Genomic DNA, 23,009 nt, shown 5'->3' with positions numbered 1-23,009 from the left:
CTACAATCTGTTCTCTGATAAGTCCAAGAAAAGTCACTGATTTTCAGTTTGTTCAGCATTTTTTTTAGAAAGGCAGGTGTGATGACTTCCAAGTTCTTTACATGTTAGAGGTGAAACTGAAAAGTCCTACATAGAGTTCCTTTTGTTATTTTGATATTTTTGATTGTTTCACTTTTCCTTCACAGATTTTTACCCCAATGGTGAAAGTCAAAACTGATACTGACATTGGGAATGACCCCCTAAAGTCTATATGAAAATGTGGCCCCTTAAAGTTCCCCAGAAGCACCATCTGGGGTGCCATACGACATTACCAAATGCTTATTAATAAATCCCCAAAATTATTAAGTCTGAGAGCGTTCTTGCCTAATATTTAGAGAAGAATTCTAAATACCAGCACAGGTAAACAAGGCACCATGGTACATTTTAGGCTTTTATTTAGTGCGAAAGGTGCATAAGGAAAGTGAGGGCTTTAGTTCAGTTTAAAGAGAGAGGAAAATCTGGAAACCAGGGTAGCGAGCATACCAAGCAGAGAGCAGGCCAAAAGCCGCGTGCAGCAAGCGCCTTGAGCTGCTGTCCACCGCTTAACACTGACAGCAAAGCAGAGGCAGAGAGCCTTTTGGGATGTTCCTTACCTTTTATATATTTTTCACAGGGGAGTGGCTTGTGGGCAGGTGGGCATTCAGGTATGGTCAGGTAGAGCATGATGTCACATGGGGGCATGGTGATGGGATCAGGTAGGGTGTGAGGTCACACAGGGGCGTGGCAAAGGCGTGGTCTTCCAGCTCACAAACCTAATTGGTTTTAGCCTATCTACTTCATTCCCCCCTCAGAGACTCCAGACCTTAATCTTAAGGGGATGTTGATGGGCGTCGAGTCACCTTCTGTAGCTGCTTCCTGCTTATTAGGGGCACAGACCCTGCCTGTTTTCAGTCCCAAAGTCTCTGCCTATCTCATCTAATTAATTCGTTTCACGAGTTGGAGCTCTTTCAGTCACTGCCGTAGTCTGTGTCCCCTGCATGGTCATCATTATTCTCAGAAGTTGCTGGGTTCTAAAATATATAAGTTTGTCAATCACCCTGAGCAAGATTGGAATAACCCCAAGTGCAGCTGGTGTGCCCCTTAAAATGGAAAAAACATGTCTAGTCATCTCCCAGACAGTAGGTGGTGAGAGATTACCCCTATGCAAATTATAAAACCATTTAGCTTGAGCATAGAGGGCTTTGATGTTCTCTTCTGGGAACATACTATTATTTGAGTAAAGGTGGCAGATCCAGTTGAGCACTGCACACATGCCCCCTTGTTCTATTAACATGAACTCTAGGGCCTGTCTGTTGTCCATAACTACCCTGATAGGGAGTCTACTGAAACCAGAGCTTGCTGTAGAAGCCGTCCTGAAGACAGGCAGAGTTAGAGAGAGAGAGAGGACAGAGAGAAAGGTCTTCCTTCCGTTGCTTCATTCCCCAAATGGCCGCTATAGCCGGTGCACTGTGCCAATCCGAAGCCAGGAGCCAGGTGCTTCCTCCTGGTCTCCCATTAGGGTGCAGGGCCCAAGCACTTGGACCATCTTCCACTGCCTTCCCGGGCCACAGCAGAGAGCTGGACTGGAAGAGGAGCAACTGGGACTAGAACCCGGAGTGCCGGCGGAGGGTTAGCCTAGTGAGCCATGGCGCCGGCCAATGTCAGGTTCTTAAAGTCAGTTTCCTGAAACTCTTCTGGGCTGTCACTCTTTACTGCTGAGGAACCTACTAAGGAGTCCTGCCAATAATAGCACCCAGAAAGAATCAAAAGAGGTATGTACATCAGGTGGGCACTGAATTGCAGCATTTCGACATGGCTAGGACAAGAGTTCTACTTATCTTTCTCCTTTTGAAGAGGCATTTTTGATCTTCAGTTGGCTCACAGGAATAAGCAGATGTATCTGTTGGATCCACCTGTGGAGACTCAAGAGGTAGAGGTTTAATCCTCGAGAAGTGTACCCAGCTTGGAACTTCCTGTAATTTTACTGCAGTAGGCATGTTCAGCAGTACTCAGTGGGGCCCCTTCCACTGGGGCTGTAGCTGGTCTGAGGGAGACCCTTCCTTCCAGGTCTTTTATAAGACCAAGTCCCCTGGGGAGACAGGCTGCTCATGAGCCTCAGGGCCTGGCGCCGGAAGGACCTTGTTGCCATGCTTTACCAGAGCCTTTTGTATCTGGCCTAAGTTGATAATGTACTTTATTTGATCTTGTACCTCTGAATCAAAGAGGATGTCGGAGGTGAGCAAGGCCTTCCATGGAGCATCTCACAGGGGCTAAGCTTTAAGGCAGTTTTAGGTGCTCTTTTCACCCTGAGAAGAGCAGTTGGCAACAGTTTGAGCGACGTTTCTGAGGTCTCCTGGCAAAGCTTGGCCAGAATTCTTTTACGGCTATGATTAGCCTTTTCAGCTTTACCTGATGACTGAGGCCTCCAAGAAGTATGGAGGTGGTAAGAAACTCCTAGAGCAGTGGCTTCCTGCTGGGTTATTTTAGATATAAATGAAGGTCCATTGTCACTTTGGAGTGACCATGGGAGTCCATGTGGGGAGCAACTCAGACTAGACTGTTACTGGAATTAAGACTTATTCTATGCATCTGCTCTCCCACAATATGGCGCTGGGAGAGAAGAAAACAGCTTCTACACAGCTGCCTCCAGTTCAGCCAATAAACTGTAGGACTTGCTCCTGATTGGAGGAGAGCAGCGTACTCGGCGTGTGGGCAGCCGAGTTAGGATTGGCGGAGGAGGACTATAAAGGAGGAGAGAGACGGCATGCACCAGGAACATCTAAGGGGAACATCTGAGGGAACACCTGTGCAGCCCCCGAGAGAGCCGGCCGGTGGTGTGCTGCTCCCCTGCGGAAGTGGGGAAAGCAGCCAGGGGGAACCGCCCTTCCACGGAGGTGGAAGGGACAGTAGCCAACCCGGGAAGAACGAGCAGCAAACCCGGGGAGGGCCGAGCAGACGAAAGAACAGCGCAGGGTCCTGTGTCGTTCCTCCACGAAGACGGGGAGCGACGTAATGGTGCCGTGACTCGGATATGAAGCCTAGGCAGGGCTTAGTGTCGTTCCTCCACGAAGAGGGGGAGCGACAGTCCAAAGCGTGGCACGATGTCTTTCTGCACAGGAGTCAACAATGGATGTGGCCTTACGTGGCCAAGGTAATTTTGTAAGCATAGTGGGCAACAGCGAGCTACTTCCTTTATGACAGTATTTAGTCCTTTTCCTCCAAAAGCTCAGGACACTAGTTGTACTAAAGCGTCTTCCCAAGTGGGTAGAGTTGTGTATCTCCTTAATAATTTTCCATTGAGTGGCCATTAGGAGCATAATTCTATGATTTAACATCCACCATCTTTACATCTTTATGATGTAAAGACAAAATAATAGTTTATATGTTACATGGAACTGAGATTTTGAACAGAGATATTTGGGTTCATGGATAGCTACAGCAGTTACTAGGAGTTTATCCTTCTGTCTTCTATTACAGGTCCTGAAAGATTCACATCAATCACTGACTGAAACATATTGGGACAACATTGGTCTAGATCAGGGATTGGAAAGCTTTTCTTGTAAAGAACTAGATAATACATATTTTAGGCCTCATAGGCCAGACTATCTTTTTGCAACTACTCAAGTGCAGTGGAAACGCAAAAGCCACCACTGATAATGTTTGAAACTTGATTGTGACTGTTTCATTAAAAGTTTATCTACAAATACAGGTGTCAGCTAGATTTTTTTCATGGGCCATTGTTTGCCAACTTCTAATCTAGAGCAGTGATTTTTAGTTTTTGATCCATATCTTTGGTTTAATACTGATGTTTAATAAATGTGACCATGTTTTACTTGCATGTATTTTATTACATCAGATATTGTTTCATGTTGTGATAGAGATTTATATATTAAGAAGGTTTCAAAAATCTTAAGGTTTAGGCTTCAGAGGTATAACCTTTATTTATGAGTGTAACACTCTTAAAATTACCCTGAAAATGTGATTCTTGTTCACTCAGGATAACAAAAAAATCCCCTGTAAATGTAATATTTTAATTAAAATACAAACCAATTTTTATTATTTTGTTTTATCATATAGGCATGCCAACTTTTTTTTTTGACAGGCGGAGTGGATAGTGAGAGAGAGACAGAGAGAAAGGTCTTCCTTTTGCCGTTGGTTCACCCTCCAATGGCCGCCACATCTGGTGTGCTGCGGCCGGTGCACCACGCTGATCCGAAGGCAGGAGCCAGGTGCTTCCTCCTGGTCTCCCATGGGGTGCAGGGCCCAAGCACTTGGGCCATCCTCCACTGCCTTCCCAGGCTGCAGCAGAGAGCTGGCCTGGAAGAGGAGCAACCGGGAAAGAATCCAACGCCCCGACCGGGACTAGAACCCGGTGTGCTGGTGCCACTAGGTGGAGGATTAGCCTATTGAGCCGCGGTGCCGGCCATAGATAATAGAAGTATTAACCAAGATTAAAATCAATAGATGGCAGGGCTAGCATTAGAATCCAGCAGTCACTTGATTTCTAGGGTAGAGAATATATAATACCCCCCACGGCAGCTATATTGAAGATCAGTCTTCTTTAGAGGATTGGTTTTGGAGCTTTATTTTTTTTTTCCCTCTCCAAATAAACCTTTTAGGAATATAGTGATTCTTCCCACCATACCCACCCTCCCACCTCTCCTCCTCCCTCTCCCATTCCCAATCCCATTCTCCACTAAGATCTGTTTTCAATTAACTTTATACACAGAAGACCAACTCTAATAAGTAAAGAATTCAACAATTTGCTCGAGAAAAAAAAAAATCTTTCTCAACAGTCAAGACAAGAGCTGTTCAAAATCATTGCACCTTTTTATTTTTTTTTTAAAGATTATTTATTTATTTGAAAGAGTTACACAGAGAGAGAAGGAGAGGCAGAGAAACAGAGAGAGAGAGGTCTTCTGTCTGCTGGCTCACTCCCCAGATGGCTGAAACTCCCAGAGCTGCACCAATCCAAAGCCAGGAGCCAAGAACCTCTTCCGGGTCTCCCATGTGGGTACAGGGGCCCAAGTTGGGCCGCCATCTACTGCTTTTCCAGGCCATAGCAGAGAGCTGGATCGGAAGTGGAGCAGCCTGGTCTCAAACTGGCACCCATAATGGATGCCAGCATTGCAGTCGGTGGCTTTAAAATCGGAGAAGACCCCCTAAAATACACACTGAAATGTGGCCCCTTAAAATTCCTTAGAAATGCTATCCGGGGTGCCACATGTGCTACCGGAATTTGGGGTGCTATATGATTTCACCACGGGCTTATTACTAAATCCCCAATATTAATAAGCCCAAGAAGGCTCTTGCCTAATATTTAGAAAAGAATTATAAATACTCGCATAGATAAACGAAGCAGCATGGTACATTTTAAGCTTTTATTTAGTGAGAAAGATGCATAGGAAAGTGAGAGCTTTATTTAAGAGCGAGAGGTGAATAGGGGTTCATACCAAGCACCAGGAACCAGCCACATGGAAGAGCATCTAGGCCTGTATCTGGGCCAGGAAGCCTAGAGCACATGGCCCGAAGACCATGAGCCCTGGAGGTACACGGGGCTACAGCAAGTCCCCTCCTTTTGAAGTATCCTATAGATTTCTAAGTTACTGAAATGAATCAAATGATTTTGCTTAAAAATTGTATAATATTTAAATTGAAAGGGATCTTAGAGACTAACTCAAAGATCTAACTTTGCCAACAAGGAACTTGAGACCCAGAGAAGTCAAGTGACTTGGGGGCCACTATGATCTAATAAAACACTGTAGTTTGGAAGGTCAGTTCAGTAGTATGTTAGAGCTGCTTATTCTAGCTTCAGAGTTAATTGTTGAATTTTTAATAATTTTTGTGAGTAGGTTATTTAATATATTCATGATTAAAATTTTATATAAACTTATAAATTACTTATAAAACAAAGATATATGCTCAAAATGCATCCCTGATTATTTTACTATATACTTCTGTTGCCTATGCTCGTGAGGTCGTTTGTCTTTATACCTGTGGAGGTTCTATTTAATGGCATCCTGTCTAACTCCATGCTAAATGATGTTACATTGATATCTTAAAAAGTAAATAGAGGAGTATTTACACCATGGAAATTGGCAGACATTACCACTAATATTTCCAACTCTATTCCTGGAGCCCCAAGCCAATTGATTGATACTCAGCAGCATATCACTGGATATAACTACTGTGCTGCTTACATTTCTGTTTATGTGTCTGATTTTGCTGAAAGACTGAGTTCCTTGAGGTTTGGAACTTAATATCCTTAGCACCCTGCACATGCTTGGTGTGTTGTTAGCAGACAAATATTTTTAGTTATTTAGTCCTTGATTTATATCTTGGCTCCATCACTTAAACTACCAATATTACTTTGGTTATTTTAACTTCTATTAGTAAAATGATAATAATACCAACCTTTCTTGATTATTGGGAGATTTAATGAAAAGACCTAGAAAGTGTCTGATACATAGTAGGCACAAAAAAAGTGGTTGACTTTTATTATGCTATCCCAAGAAGTAGGCATAAATGCAATTAAGTTCCAGGCTTACTGTGTATGCAGAGCTTTGTATTAAGTGTTTAACCACAAACTGGATGAGAATCAAGAATGTGGTGCTGTTATTTTTGTGTGTGTATATACTTCTCTTCCTTCCCACACAAAATAATGGGATAAATTAAAAGAAAATGATATATAAGAGGCAGGAAGCAATCCTTCTGTTATATTTGGCTTTTCTCTGACTCTTATTACCGTATCATGTCCAGTTTTACATTGTTCATTTTAAAGAGGATGTCAGAAAACTGTATTTAGTGTGTCCTGGGAAGAAGCAACAACTATGATTAAAGGGATAGAAAATAGGCCCTTGGAGGCAAGTTTAAGGAACTGAGTTATTCACTCTGGAAAGGAGATAGTAAGTGAGTTACTTAACTATCTTCAAATATATGAAGGGTTACTATAAGGAGGATACTCTTCAAGTTGTCTGTGAATGCACAGAGGACGAAAAGAGGAAATTGACATTTCATTTAAAGAAAATTATGTTAAACACTGAAATTGACTATCAAGGGATATCATGGAATCTTCATTTCTGAAAATATTTAAAAAGAGTAGCAGCAGATGTTTATTTATTGAAAGGTTTATGAAGGTGAGAGGATTGTGGAGTTTGCAACCCTTTCTACTTCTGTGAAACAATTTTCTTATATTTACTTAATTTACTAAGCATATCCCAGATATCTTACTAGGAAACCACTTAAAATTTTGATAGAGTTAAACCTTAGCATACAATTTATCTTAATTGCTGTGTTTATCTTGGATAAAAACATTCAATATTTTTTGACTGGTATAACTAACTTAAATTGAAGTCCATTTATATATAAAATACTCCATATTTTTATTTTTGCCCTCGACAAGTCTGAAACATTACTCAGAGTATTAGCTACTAATTTTTTAAGTAATGTATTACAAATATTCTGTAACTCTTTTGTGGCAGGGAATCCTGTTGGTATATGATATTACAAATTATCAAAGTTTTGAGAATTTAGAAGATTGGTATGCTGTGGTGAAGAAAGTGAATGAGGAGTCAGAAACTCAGCCACTGGTTGCCTTGGTAGGCAATAAAAGTAAGTTATTAAATACTTATTTACTTATTTGCTGTTATGGGTGAATGTTTGTATATACCCCTCTTCCCCTAATTCCTTGCCCCTATTCATATAGTGTAGCTCTAGTCCCTGGTGTCCCAGTTTTTGGAGGTGGGGCTTTTGGGAGATAATTAGGTAATGATAGTGGAGTCTTCATGAATGCATTAATAACTAATAAGAGACATGAGAAAGAAGATCTTTCTATCCCCGTCATGTGGGGATACAACAAGAAGGTCACAATCTGCAAATCAGGAAGAGGCTGCGCACTAGACACTGAATGTACCAGCATCTTGATCTTGGACTTCCTTATCTTCAGAACTGTGGAAAAAAATAATGCTTGTTGTTTGGGCCTGAACTGAGAGCTTATTTTGTTTTAACAGCCTGACCTGAGAGCTTACTGGTATATTTGTATATCCTGTCGTTTTATTCCTGAAAAAAAAAAAAAAAAAAGATTTGCTATTTAGGAGCAACTTTTCTGGGTTGAGTAAAGTGTTTGAGTAGAAAATTCCTAAGGGTGTGTCCAGTCTTTACAATAACTGTTTTGATGCGTGGTCTGTCATTAACTGCTCTGCTGCTTTGGCCAATTCCTGTGACGGTAGGTAAGATCAGTTCTGACTGTGTACTTTGGCTTCCTGTGGTCTAAGGAAACAGTGTGAACTATTAAGAACAGCAACACAGCTGCAGATTTTATGATGTTGCATTGCAGCTTCAGCTCTCTCCCAGAGGTTTTGAGAGATACATCTCATTAAATGATCCCTTATTTTAAGGAAGGAGGCAGTGTCTGGTTGGGATTTTATATGCATTGTATCTTGTTCCCATTACTTGTCAACTTTTTTTTTTCTGCACTTTTGGGTTTGGTATGAAATATAGACACTTTCTTTGGGAAAGAATATATTATGTTAGGGAGAGTAACAGTTGTAGGATATAGATTTCTGACATCTGTTTCTTGGGCTATACATATATAAAAATCATAAAACCAAATTCAGTACAGGACTGTTAGGTTCACTATTATTTGCACTATGGAAACAGAAAAGGAGACATTAATAAGATTTTTTTTAAATACATGAAATATTATGATATGACCTGAGCTGCTCTGACTTACTTGATATCAGGAAAAGAGAAAATGAATTTAATGTATACCATGGAGGATTTAGGTCAGGAACTGTTTTCTGACTGTAAGCATTGTTAAATCAATACCCATGTTCATTACCAAGAGAATCATCTTCTCTAGAAGTCTTTAAAGACACAATATTTTTTTCTGTATGATTATTTAGGAAATAGTGCTTCCTAAAGGACAATACCAGGATTTCAGCATCACATGGTTTTGTGCACTGAGATGAACATTTATGAAATCCAAGCCTTAATTTAAAACAGTTATATAACAGGTGTGAATGCCATTTTTCTGAAGCATTAAAAATAAATAAACATTATATACTCTCCAGAGTACAGCATTACATATCAAAAAATGGTATGAGTATGAGTAGAAATTGGCATGGTATGAGTAGAAATTGTAGTTTCTTTTAAAGCTTTAGTTAAATTGTACTCATCTATTATGTATGTAGTTCTTTAAAACTGAATCAAATGCTTTTAAGTTCTTTGAAATACCCTTTTCTAAATTGTAAGTTTTGATTAGCATAGATTCTATTTCAGGGTGCAGCTTTTTATTTTAGGAGATCATTTCTTAGTCTGTTTTCATGTTACCAGAATACTTATTTATATTATGGGTGAATTTGTGCTTAATTGGAGGTTTCCTATCACCTATGGAAAATTATAGAGTAGTGGAGGGAAGGGGTTGGGATTTGTTTTCATTTCTTTCTGGATATGCAACCACCATCTGAGATAATGGTGTAGGGGTACATAATTATATACATTCTGTTATGTGTTTATCTTATCCTGTGAGGCATCCACCATTGGTCACTGTCAAAGACAGGATATCAGACTAGATGGGCTTATTGGACTGGGCTGGTGGTGCCATGCCCAGATTTCAAAAACAAATATTTATATAAGTTGCTTGAATTTGTATAAAAAATTAATGCAGTGTTATGTTTGAGATTCAGTAGTGTAAAAATAAGAGATTTTTCACATTTGGCATACCTACAACTCCTTTCTTGTATAAATTTATAATACTTTCTTTCAGAATGAGATCATATAGCCAGTATATGATCACATACAATCTTATATATTTAGAAACAAGAGATTATAGATGAATATTTTCCTGTAAATTATTTACTACATAATCTGTCACTGGCCCAGTTTCATATGGTCATGTAATGAAAGATCCTTTTGCAGTTAAGCCTATTAGGACTTTATCTCTTGAGTCTCGTGGATCTTTTATGATTTGTGTTTCCAAGTTGTTGATACATTAGTAAAGTAGTATGTACTCATTTGTTTTTGAGGGAATTAATTAAACAGCAGTAAGATTTACAAAGTCTTTACACACTAGTTAAAGGCAAAGCAAACGTAATAGAAAGTACATGTTAAGCTTGATCATTATACTCATTACCTAAACATTTTGCTCATTATCTAAACATTATCTAAACTTGTGCTTCAATATGCTGTTTTTACTCATCATTATATCTTATACTTGCATTTTAAACAGAAAGCCGATATTGAAAAGAAATATGTATAGTCTCTGAAAACATTAGCGGCTATAGTAGTTTTTAGTCAAAATTAGTAGGAGTGTGTGGATTTCATAGATAATAAAAGATTATAATTAGGAAGTTATATGATTGCTTATTCAACTATAGTAAACTGTCAAAAATTTGATAGTTTGATAGTATGAAAAGATGAATTATGAGTTTAGTTTTGTGAAGAATTGTTTTATTGTGTCTAAATATAGAGAACATTAATGAAGTAGCCAGTAAAGAATTTGCTTTAATTAGATGAATATGGTGATTGTCTTTAGTACATTAATTATTTCAATATGTGATGTTAAAAATTATATGATAATTAAGATAATTTATTTTACTGTATATTCTATTCTGAAAGGCTACCAGACACCAGTTAGTGTTATCTCTTTGTACTATTTAAAATGTTACATGAAATATTGAGTAATGGTTAATATCATAGGGCTTTGACATAATAAATTTTGCCTACAGGCTTGACTTTATGTAACAGCAGCATGACATCAGACATGTTAACTCACATCTTTAAATCTCAATTTCCCTCATTGGGAAATATGATGAATAGATTCTGTCTAATGAAGTTGGTTTAAAGAGTGAGACATCGCTTGAAAAGCATAGAACATTTGTCTTATGCATTGTGAGTGCTTAATAACTGTTAGGGTTTTTTAATTTTTTTTTTTAAAGATTTATTTATTTATTTATTTATTTGAAAAGCAGAGTTACAGAGAGGCAGAGGCAGAGGCAGGGGCAGAGAGATGTACTATCTGCTCATTTACTCCCCAGATGGCTGCAACAACCAGGTCTGGGCCTGGCAAAAGCCAAGAGCCTGGAACTCTATCCTGGTCTCCCATGTGGGTGTAGGCTGAAAGTATTTGGGCCATCTTCTGCTGCCTTTCCAGGAGGAGTGGTAAGAAACTGGATTGAAATGGAGCAGCTGGGACTCTGATATGGGATTCAGGTGTCACAAGTAGCAGCTTAATCTGCTGCTCCAGAACACCAGCCTCTAATTTTTTTTTCTGTGCTATCTTAAAGTTTTCTGAAAATTTCACTGCCTTTCTTTGCTTTCTGGTTGCGGAGATTAGTAATTATGGTATGTCCAAGTCTTCATACAAGGCTATAATTTCACTTAGTGAAGTAAAAAGTAAATTTCTAGTAGGTAAACTTCTAAAAGGGAAAGAGGGTGAATTATTTACTTATTCTATGCATATCATAGAAGCCCAGCTGACATTTAGTGATTTCTGCAGCCCCCTGTAGAATTGAGATATCTGAAAGACCACTGAGCACCACATAAGCACCTGGAAACAATTATGTTGCCATATAAGGCAACTTCTGCAAGGCAGAGCCAAATCCACCAGACCTAATACCTATTTTCCTGGCTGTGAAAGTCTTGCTCTTCTAGCATTGGAGCACTCTCACTTGATTACAGCCTGCACTGCAGTGCCTAAGAGTTTTAAAATTTATGTCCACCTAAGGCCTTATCATGGGTGGACCTAGGCTATGGCATAACATATCACCATCACTTCTCAGGTAACTATTGCAGTAATCTCCTAACTGGGTCTTCCTGCTCCTAGCTGTGCTCTCCAGATCATAATATATGATTATGCTGAAAATTTTTTTGATACTTTATCATCATCCTCAGAATGAAATTCCAACTCTCTATCCAGGTTTATTAAGCTCTATGTAATCTGGGTCTTACCTGCCTTTTAGACCTCATCATACTTCTTTGTGCACTGTATGTTTTTCTGTTCCTAAAACATTTCAAGTTCATTTGTACCATAGAGTTTCTTCTGTTTGAAGTGCTTTCCCCTCCGATGTTTGCTTTTGACTAGCTCCATGTTTGTTATTTTCTGCTCATCTTAAATGTCGTCTCTCCTTGACTACTCAATCTAAAGGAACTATTTGGTCCTTTCCTGTCAGGTCATGTTTCAGTTATCTGAGCAGTGTCATTGCCATCTGATATTGTTTCTTACCTGTTTTTACACATTAAAATCTAAGGTCTATATGTAAGCTAGGGACCTTATCATTTAGAGTGGTGCCTGAATGAGTGAATTCCAGATGAATAAATAAAAGCATTTTCATGAGGACTCTGTTGAAATTAGAAGTGTTTATGGCCCATAATGTGTTATTATCATAATGTGTTTTCTTAATGAGGAAAAAAGTATGTATGTAGATATAAGGACTCTGTTAGATCATCTTTGGGCCTACTGAATTCCATTCTAATGAATGTCAGAATGAGTTCTTAGGAAATGCATTCTTTTGTGTATGCTGGATCATGTTGGAAATAAAATGTCATAGATTTTTTATGTTAAGTTAAATATATAAGATTTAGGAGTTTGCTGATTTTTCCAAACTTGTGATTTTTATATAAAATTAGAAATATACACCTTTGACTTTTTGTTTACAGTATTTTTTGTGTTCACTTAAATCATGATTGCACTGAAGTACAATTTAAATTTTTTCAGTGTTTCAGGCAAGTGTATAAATTTAAATGAAAATTCAGGAACATTCTTTTTATTTCCAATTCAATCTGTGTTTTATAGCCACATGGCATTTTAATTTGTCATTTTGTTATTTTTCTATCTTTAATCTGTTATGCTTTTCTACTATCTGATCCATCAGCTAGTTTCTCTCTTGACTAGCTAACATTCTCAGTTGGATAGATTGTAAACAGAATTAACAGGGGTTGCATAGGAGCTGCCCTCTTTCTGATTTATAGCTTCTTAGTTAGTGGAGGGTGGTGGTTATCAGTAACTTGTATTGGGGGTAGGAATTATCACGCTCCAGTATAGAGTGGATGGATGAATGATTTCTACTCTTAAAGATATTAACCAGATCCTTTCCCAAATAAAGACTAATAACTCAGATTTTTAAACAATCTTCATGACAGATGAGGGCATAGAGAAGAGTGCATCAACACTAATTAACAATGTTGAGTGTATATTCTTCTTAACAGTGATTGATTGTTCTTGGAGTACTATCTCTGTGCAGGAAGTGATGTTTTACATTGGGAAGTTTAAAGGTTACATTTTAATGTACCCTGTAAGTTGTGTTCCCTGAACTCAGTAGAAATGTATTAGTAAAACAAGTAAATTTTAAGTTGAAAATTTTACTGATGCTCTCAGTAAAATTATCACAAGGCTTTTAAAAGAGTACTCCCCCCCGCCCCTGCTTCCCCTCCAGTAATATTGGAGTATAAGAAATGGTAATGCATCTAGTTTGAAAAATTACATTGGAATGTACGTGAAAGTACTTGCCTTTGTTGTTGTGGGGAGCAACTGGGAGCAACTCGGACTAGACTAAGTTACTGGAATTAAGACTTATTCTATGCATCTGCTTTCCCACAATATGGCGCTGAGAAGGGAAACAGCTTCTACACAGCTGCCTCCAGTTCAACCAATAAACTGTGGGACCTGCTCCTGATTGGAGGAGAGCAGCGTACTCGGCGTGTGGGTAGCAGAGTTGGGATTGGTGGAAGAGGACTATAAAGGAGGAGAGAGACGGCATGCACCAGGAACATCTAAGGGGAACACCTGTGCAGCCCCCGAGAGAGCCGGCCGGCGGTGTGCCGCTCCCCCGCGGAAGTGGGGAAAGTGGCCAGGGGGAACCGCCCCTCCACAGAGGTGGAAGGGACGGTAGCCAACCCAGGAAGAACCAGCAGCAAACCCGGGAAGGGCCGAGCAGACGAAAGAACAGCGCAGGGTCCTGTGTCGTTCCTCCACGAAGAGGGGGAGCGACAGTTGTGGCTTGTTTGAGTCTTCAGAAATTCTAATTTTATCTAGAAATGTGAAATTATTAAATAGGTAACACTTCATTTGATTCTTATTTTGAATAATTCTTATCAATTTGTATAACATTTATCTGCTATATTGTTACACCAAAGTGAAAAAATCATTATTACCAATTTATTTAAGATTTATTTATTTATTTATTTGACAGGTAGAGTTACAGACAGTGAGAGAGAGAGACAGAGAGAAAGGTCTTCCAGTGGCTGCAACGGCCAGAGCTGCGCCAATCTGAAGCTAGGAGCCAGGTACTTTCTCCTGGTCTCCCATGCAGGTGCAGGAGCCCAAGCACTTGGGCCATCCTCCACTGCCCTCCTGGGCCACAGCAGAGAGCTAGACTGGAAGAGGAGCAACTGGGACTAGAACCCGGCACCCATGTGGGATACCAGTGCCACAGGCGGAGGATTAACCTAGTACGCCACGGCGCTGGCCCCTATTACCAATTTATTTAACAGAGTTGAAGCAGGCATTTCGTCTAGCTATTAAGATACCTGCATCCCAATGTTGGCATACCTCATTTTGATTCCTGGCTCTGGGTCTTGACTCCAGCTTCCTACCAATGTAGACCCTGGGCGGCAGTGGCAATAGCTCAAGTAATTGGCTTCTGCCATTCATGTGGGTGACCTGGATTGTACTTCTGGCTCTCAGCTTCAGCCTTGACCCAGACTTAGCCATTGTGAGCATTTGGGGAGTGAAATAGCTGAAGGGAGCATTTTCTTTATACATATCTCTTGCCTCTGAACATCTAAAATTAATTTAAAAAGAGGGAGGTCTATGCTTTCATTTCTCCTTATTTTTTCTTTTTCTTTTACTTTTTTATGCCTCGACTTATAACATTTTCAAGTAGAGTTGTGATTATTTTCTTACTGGAAGATACTGACAAATTGCTAGATACTTAGTGAGAAAAAAAATATACACACACACACACAGCTGTTCTTTTACATGATAGTTCCCACTCTTACTGTACTGTTAGCATATATTACAGCACTTCAAATTTAGTTGGTTGAGTAGTATCTCCCAATCAAATAAATAAGCTTGTCTTCAGATTGGGGTTGTGATAGACAATTATTGGAGAAGAAAATGTCAGAGGCCGGCATTGTTGCAGTGGGTTAAGCTGCCCTCTGATGCCAGCATCCCGTATCACAGCACTGGTTTGAGTCCAGCTGCTCAGCTTCTTCTTCTTCTTTCTTTATAAAGATTTATTTATTGGAAAGGTGGGGTTACAGAGAGAGAGAGAGGTCAAGACAGAGAAAGTCTTACATCCACTGGTTCACTTCCCATATGGCTGCAATTGGCAGGGCTGGGCCAGGCTGAAGCTAGGAGAAAAAGCTTCACCCTGGTCTCTCACCAGCTTTGCCACAGCTGCTCAGCTTCTGATCCAGCTCTCTGCTAATGCATCTGGAAAAGCAGCAGAAGATAGCCCAAGTGCTTAGACCCCTGTCACCCACATGGGAGACGTGGGTGGAGGTCTGGGCTCCTGGTTTTGGCCTGGCCCAGTTGCAGACATCTTGGGAGTGAACCGGCCAGTGGAGGGTCTCTCTCCCTTCTCCCCTCTCTCAACCTCTTTCTCTTTAACTATGCCTTTAAATAAATAAACTAATCTTTTTAAAAAAGCTCTATTTATTTGAAAGGCAGAAATCAAGAAGGAGAGAGAGAGAGAGAGAGAATGAGAATCTTCCATCTACTGGTTCATTCTCCAAATGGCTGCAACCGCTGGGCCTGGCCAAGCCAGGCCAAAGCCAGGAGCCAGGAGCCAGGTGCTTCTTCCAGGTCTCCCACATGCATGCAGGGGCCCAAGGAGTTGGGCCATCTTCCACTGCTTTCCTAGATGCATTAGCAGGGAGCTGGATCGGAAGTGGTTCAGCCAGGACTCGAACCAGTGCCCATATGGGATGCCAGCACTGCAGATGGAGCCTTAAACTTCTATACCACAGCACTGGTCCCACAAACAAACCTTAAAAAAAAGAAGAAAATGTCAAGAAATATTTTTCACCTGAAAGTTGTTGCAGTGATGTTACTTCATTATTTCAGTTACTTTTTTTTTTCCAGTTACTTTTTAAAATATCCTACCTAAAACACTTTTGTTGGTGCTATAATTTATATAGCTTTAGAAGTATTGTGTTTTTTGTAGCTTTGTTTTCTTGATATTTTGGGGAAATTATATAATCTGCCTTATTTCTTTTATGATAAATATCTGATAATAAATTTTAGAAGAAATTATTAAATATTAAGCTGATATTTAATGAGAGGTGGAAACAGATTTCTTTGCTAAAAGGAGGTTTAAAATTTTCATTAATATATCAACCTCTTTGAAATAATACTTTAATTCATATGAGCAGTGTTTGAGGACAACATATAATTTATTCAAAATTTTATTTTTTTTTTTTCATTTTATTAGAAAGGCAGAGAGACAGAAACAGAGATCCTGCATCTGCTGGTTCACTCCCCAAATGCCTGCAACAGCTGGTACTGGGGGCCAGGCTAATGTCAGGAGCGTCCTGTATCTCAATGTCTGAGTTTGAACTCCAGCTTTTTTTCAGTTCCAGCTTCCTGCTCCTGCGCATTCTGCGAGGCAGCAGGTGATGGCTCAAGTAGGTGGGTTGCTGCCACCCATGTGGGAGACCCGGATTGAGTTCTCCACTCCTGGGCATTTAAGGAGTGAAGCAGCTGCTAAGAGTTCTCTCTCTTTGTCTGTATATCTTTACCTCTCAAATACACTGAAAACATAAACATTAAAAATAAAGTTCAGTTTTGAACATACTAAATTGAGGTGCTTAGGTATTTATCTGGAGATGTTAACAGACAAATTAATGTGGGATTCAGGATCAAGATGTAGTCTTGGGGCTGGCACTGTGGCATAGTGGGTAAAACTGCCACCTGCAGTGCCAGCACCCCATATGGTTGCCGGTTTGAGTCCTGGCTGCTCCACCTCCAATACAGCTTTCTGCTGTGGCCTGGGAAAGCAGTAGAAGATGGCCCAAGCCCTTGGGCCCCTGCACCCATGTGGGAGACCTGGAAGAAGTTCCTGGCTCCTGGCTTTGGATCAGCACAGCTCCGGCCGTTACAATCGGGAAGTGAACCAGCAGATGGAAGACTTCTCTCTCTCTGTGTAACTACGATTTGCAAGTAAATAAATAAATAAAACTTAAAAAAAATGATTGTAATGACAAAAAGTTTTTAAAAAATGTAGTCTTTGGAGACCAAGTTTGTGGTGTGGTGGGCTGAGCCTCTCCTGTGGTGCCAGCATCCTGTCTGTGTGCCAGTTTGAGTGCTAGCTGCTCTACTTCTGACTCAGCTGCATGCTGATGCACTCAGGAAGTAATCTTGTGTTTTGCAACAGAATGGATGCAACCAGAAACTTATACTTAGTGAAATAAGCCAGTCCCAAAAAGGTAAACAAATAGAGTACCTAAAATGTAATATATTGGAGTGAAATGGACATTTTGAGATTCAGTGACAACTTATACTCCTTGTCTCTTCTGTTGAGAAACAGTGTTTTTTTTTCTTTCTTCATACTGTTTGTTGAGCTCTTTTACTTAGTGTAGGGTTAACTTTATGATCATTAAGTAAACTGAAAGTAGATCTTTGTAAAAATTAAGAGTGAGAATGGGATAGGGAGGAGGAAGAGTTGGAGCATGGACAGGAGGGATGGGAAGTATCACTATGTTCCTAAGCCTGTATATGAAATACATGAAATTTGTATAGCTTAAACAAAATTTTTTAAAAAATTAAATTTCTGATAATTTGTGTAACAAATATTTATTAAGCATATTCCATGTACCAGTGACTGATTTAGATAATAGAGCAACAGCAGTGAACAAAGCAGACAACTCCTGCTTTCAGGGTGCTTGAATTACATAATACCACTGCATAACTCCAACGGAAAAACACTTCAGTTTATAAAAGGTGACTTGTTCAGAAGAATCACAAGGTTTAAAAAGCAAGAAGCTAGTTAAGAATTATTTTAAATGAATAAGAAATATCTATCTAGTATCTCTCCCAGTCTATTTTTCTAATATACCTAAGACCATGCTGACGTTGTTGTATAGTGGGTTAAGCTGCCATCTGTGATGCCAGAATCCCATATTGGCCCAGTTCAAGTTCCACATGATCCCCTTCTGATCCAGCTCTCTGCTCTTAGCCTGGAAAAGCAGTAGAAGATAGCCCAAATGCCTGGGCCCCAGGACCCACATGGGAGACCCAGATAAAGCTCCTGGCGCCTGCCTCAGCCTGGCCCAGCCTAGGCCATTGCAGCCGTTTAGGGAGTGAACCAGTGGATAGAAGAGCTCACTATCCCTCCTCCTCTCTCTGTAACTTTTTCAAATAAATAAATAAATCTTTTAAAAAGACTTACCTCAGACCCTCTATAAAAAATTTAGCAGCCAAGAAAGTTCTCAGAGATCCTTCATATTCTACTTTTTACTTAATCAGAATCAATACAATAAACTACAGAGTAAGAAACAGAAATGACTTACTGAAGACATCTAAGAATAAAAGTTCAAAAGTTTTAAAGGCATGCATTTTTATATCATGAGGTTTGGTGTTCCCCTCTCCTCATGACCCACATAATTCCCATGAACACAAAGATGCTGTATCTTCATCCTTTAAAAACAAAACCAAAAAGAGCTCAGCTGCTACCCTGTGTTATCGACTGGCTACTTTTCACAGCAGCATTGCATCTGTACTCGTAGGTTGCCTCTATTCATTGTCTGTGGTGATTTCCTTCCCTTCTCCCTTGAACCCACTCGACTTTTCACCCCTGTCACTCCAATGAACCTGAATACCAAGGTCACTATCAATTCTCCTACAGTGCCTAACCTAGTAACTACTCAGTACTCATGTGCTGCTCACTTCCTTCTTAAAACACTCTTACATTAGGCTTCCAGACATTTCACTCTCATGATTTTCCTTGTAAAGTCTGCTGGCCATTGTTCAACTTCTTTGCTGACCTCTCTTCTTTCCTCCATAAAGCATAAGCATATTCCTAGGCTTAATCTTTGGACCCCTTGTTTTTAAATATGCACACTTTTGATAAAATTTATTCATTCTCATGGCTTTCTCTATCAACATGCTGCTGATTTACCAACTTTTTCTATAGACTACATCTTTGTAAAAAATTTTTGTTTTACTTATTTGAAAGGCAGAGTTACAGAGAAATGGAGAGAGGGAGAGAAGGACAGAGGGAGAGAGAGAGAGGGAGAACACTTCCATCCATTGGTTCACTCCCCAAAGGCTACAACAGTTAGGGATGGGCCAGGCTGAAGCCAGGAGCCAGGAACTCATCTGGGTCCTCAATGTGTGCATACATGCCCAAGGACTTAGGCCATCTTCCACTGCTTTCCTGGGTGCATCAGAAGTATAGCAGCTGGTACTCGAATTGGTACCTGTATAGGATGCTGGCATCACAGGCAGAGGCTTAACCCACTATACCACAATGTTGGTCTCTAAAGAATACATCCTGATCCTGAATTCCACATTAATTTATCTGTTTACTAAACATCTCCAGATAAATACCTAAGCACCTCAATTTAGTATGTTCAAAACTGAACTTTATTTTTAATGTTTATATTTTTAGTGTATTAAAGAGGTAGAGACAGAGACAGAGAACTTTATACCTCAATTTTCTTATTTGTAAAGTGGAACTAATAATAGTACTACCTCATAAGGAGGTTATTGTAAAAATTAAATGTATATCCTAGAACCTTCTCTATTATATAGTACTGTTATGTGTATTGGTTGTTGTTTTTGCATTTTGGGGCACTGTATTCTGTCCTGGTGGCTCCTCTTCCAGTCCAGCTCTCCGCTGTGGCCTGGGAAGGCAGTGGAGGGTGGCCCAAGTGCTTGGGCCCTGCACCTGCATGGGAGGCCAGGAGGAAGCACCTGGCTCCTGGCTTCAATTTGGCGCAGCGCGCTGGCCACAGTGCACCAGCCGTAGCGGCCATTTTGGGGGTGAACCAACGGAAAAGGAAGACCTTTCTCTTTGTCTCTCTCTCTCTAACTCTGCCTGCCAAAATAAATAAATAAATAAATGTCTTCTACTTAAATTAATTAGAGGAGGTCCTGTGGTCCTGCTAAATACATTTTCAAATGTAAGTGTTTAAAAATAAAACTTCAGGCTGGCGCCGCGGCTCACTAGGCTAATCCTCCACCTTGCGGCGCCGGCACACTGGGTTCTAGTCCCGGTCGGGGCGCCGGATTCTGTCCCAGTTGCCCCTCTTCCAGGCCAGCTCTGTGCTGTGGCCAGGGAGTGCAGTGGAGGATGGCCCAAGTGCTTGGGCCTTGCACCCCATGGGAGACCAGGAGAAGCACCTGGCTCCTGCCCTCGGATCAGCACGGTGCGCTGGCCGCAGCGGCCATTGGAGGGTGAACCAACGGCAAAGGAAGACCTTCCTCTCTGTCTCTCTCTCTCTCACTGTCCACTCTGCCTGTCAAAAAAAAAAAAAAAAACCTTCAAAAATTTTGTGAAATATCTTTGAAATATGTAAATAATTATTAAAACTTCAGTTGTAATTAATGTTTGGAAATCAAACCTTTTAAGCTATAATTTAGGAGTATTTTTTTGAAAGATTGTTTAATTTCAGTTGTTGGAGGTGATATAATTTTGATGTTCAGTCTGAATGGTGAAAGCTGTTGTACTCTTGCCATGAATTTTTATCTCAAGTTTATTTTGCCATGTAGACATATGTCTAATGAAAAAAAAGATGCTGCATAAACCATCATTTGAGTTTGAATGTGCTTCTGTTTTTGGTTGAGGAATAAATGTTATTTCTGGCTGTGTCCTTCATCTTTAGCTCTTCTTACAACAAATGGAAAGTCCTTAATTTTACCTAAGGGAATAGTTAATCCACAGTGGACATATGGTAGACAAAAGCTGTGTCTAGTAAATGAAATAAAATTATAAATGGTAAACATGTGAATGCTTACAAAGTCTGACAGCTGTGAAAGATAGAGTATTTGAGATCTGTAAATTTTGTGTGCAGGACAATTCTTTTTTTGGCATGTTTGTATGATATATATATTATATATAAACATACTATATATACATAAATTTGATTAAAAGGTAGGTCTCATGTAATATATTGTATTTGTCTTTTTTACTGGTCATTAAGTTTTGTGATATGACTTGATGTCAACAATAGAGGGTGATGATCTCTCATTTTTGGAAAGTTACTGCTCTTTTGATTAGGGGCAGTTAATTAGCATTAACCCAGAACACTCTTGGTCTTTATGGATTTGAGCATTATATGTGGTTCCACTGCTCCAGCAAAAGGTTAAGTATTAATGGAAAATGGTCACAGCCCTTTTACTTAAAGAAAACATGTTACTTGTAAGTTTTCGTTTGATTTTACTTTTACAGTTACATTGAATGTCTTCATTCATCTAGCCATCCATAAAGCAAATATTGTTGCACATGCAATGAATAATAAGTCTTTTTTTAGGACTACTTGTGTGGTATGTCACAGATCATTAACTGCAAGTAACCAGCTGACTTGAGGGAAGGCTGGAAGCATCATTATAGTAAAATAAGCTTTTATTTAGGTATCACTGCAACATATTGATTTATAGAAATGTCACCAATTGCTACTGTGAAAATATATTCCCATTATCATTCAAGAAATTCTAGAAATTAACTACTGTAGATTATAAATATATTGCTAGCAATGGAAAAATAAGAGTAAATATTGTGGTCTGTATTTTATCTGATAATTACTTTAAAATTATTAGGTGATTACACTAAATGCAGTGATTCTTTAGATTGCTTTCAACTATATCATGATTCTATATATGCTTTAAATTAGTGGCGTATTCTGAATTCTTCCTAATTTGAAATACCCTTAAATTAAGTGGAATAAAAAAGTCATGGCAAACTTAGATGTAATTATTTAATACAGTGTATAAAGCAATAAGTTCTCCCTGTGAGTATATGACTGCTTCCTAAGCAGACGTGTCATGAATCCTGCCTTCAAAAAACTTTAGGTCTTTTTGTTCATTAGATATTGTGTTTATTTTGCACAACAGATGTTAAGTCTACAAAAGAAAGACAGCACTTCATTTAGGCTATTTTGTCACAAGGAGAAAAATTATCAGGTAAACCTTAAGAGGAATGTAGAACTCAAAACATGGTCTTAGCAATATTAGTACTGAATTTTGGGTACATAAGTGAAATGATTGAATTTCAGAGAAAATATTACATTTTAAAATAAATTCTGATTAGAACTAGACAGAAATCTTGAATTTTTCTTAAGTGTTTGATCCATGCCTGATATCTTCTGTTTTTAAATAGCTTTAATATGAGCTCTTCTGTTAATTTTTATTTTATATTTATTATTATTATATTATATATTATATTACATAATATTATATTTTCAATATATTATATATTATATTATAATATGATATATTATATTACACATTATTATAATATAATATATATTATATAATATTATACTTTATTATTTAATATTTTATTTATCCATTTATCAGGTGATAGACATTTGGTTCATTCCCACTTTTTGGCTATTAAGAGAAATGTTGCTTTGAACATTTGTGTATATGTATTTGTATGGACATAGGTTTTCATTTCTCTTTTGAAGATACCTAGGAATGGAATTGCTGGGCCGTGTGGCAATTCTATTTGATTGTTGGAGAAACTGCCCAACTATAACTACTTGAGGAATTGCAAAGCCATTTTCCAGAGCAGCTGCATCACTTTATATTTCTACCAGCAATGTGTGAGGTTGCAGTTTTCCCACATCCTCACCAGCACTCACTATTTTTATTTTTTATTATAATCATCCTAGTATATGTGAAGTAATATCTCATTATAGTTTTGATTTACATTTCCATACTGATTAATGATTTGACTATGTTTTATTGTACTTAATAGATATTTTTATTTATTTTTACCTCCCCCCTCAAGAAACCTTTTATTTAAGGAATACAGATTTCATGCATT

At 39.0% G+C, this 23,009-nt stretch overlaps 1 protein-coding gene across 4 annotated transcripts in view; it reads left to right on the top strand.

Annotated features, from left to right (window-relative positions):
• The window catches only part of RAB28 (RAB28, member RAS oncogene family), a 138,008-nt gene that overhangs the window by 21,810 nt on the left and 93,189 nt on the right, over positions 1-23,009 (top strand). For 3 of the 4 annotated variants that reach the window (XM_008274229.5, XM_002709359.6, XM_089326942.1), the window contains exon 4: positions 7,500-7,629. In XM_008274229.5, the coding sequence (XP_008272451.1) occupies positions 7,500-7,629 (130 nt within the window). Of the gene's footprint in view, positions 1-3,495; positions 3,688-7,499; positions 7,630-23,009 lie in introns of those variants that run through there. The other variant, XM_089326943.1, reaches the window with a different exon arrangement.

This window comes from Oryctolagus cuniculus, chromosome 2 (genome assembly GCF_051225735.1).
Source record: "Oryctolagus cuniculus isolate XC-2025 breed Fujian yellow rabbit chromosome 2, ASM5122573v1, whole genome shotgun sequence".
NCBI lineage: Eukaryota > Metazoa > Chordata > Mammalia > Lagomorpha > Leporidae > Oryctolagus > Oryctolagus cuniculus.
The sequence above is the reverse complement of the archived record's forward strand: the minus strand, read 5'-3'. Positions and strand labels throughout refer to the sequence as shown.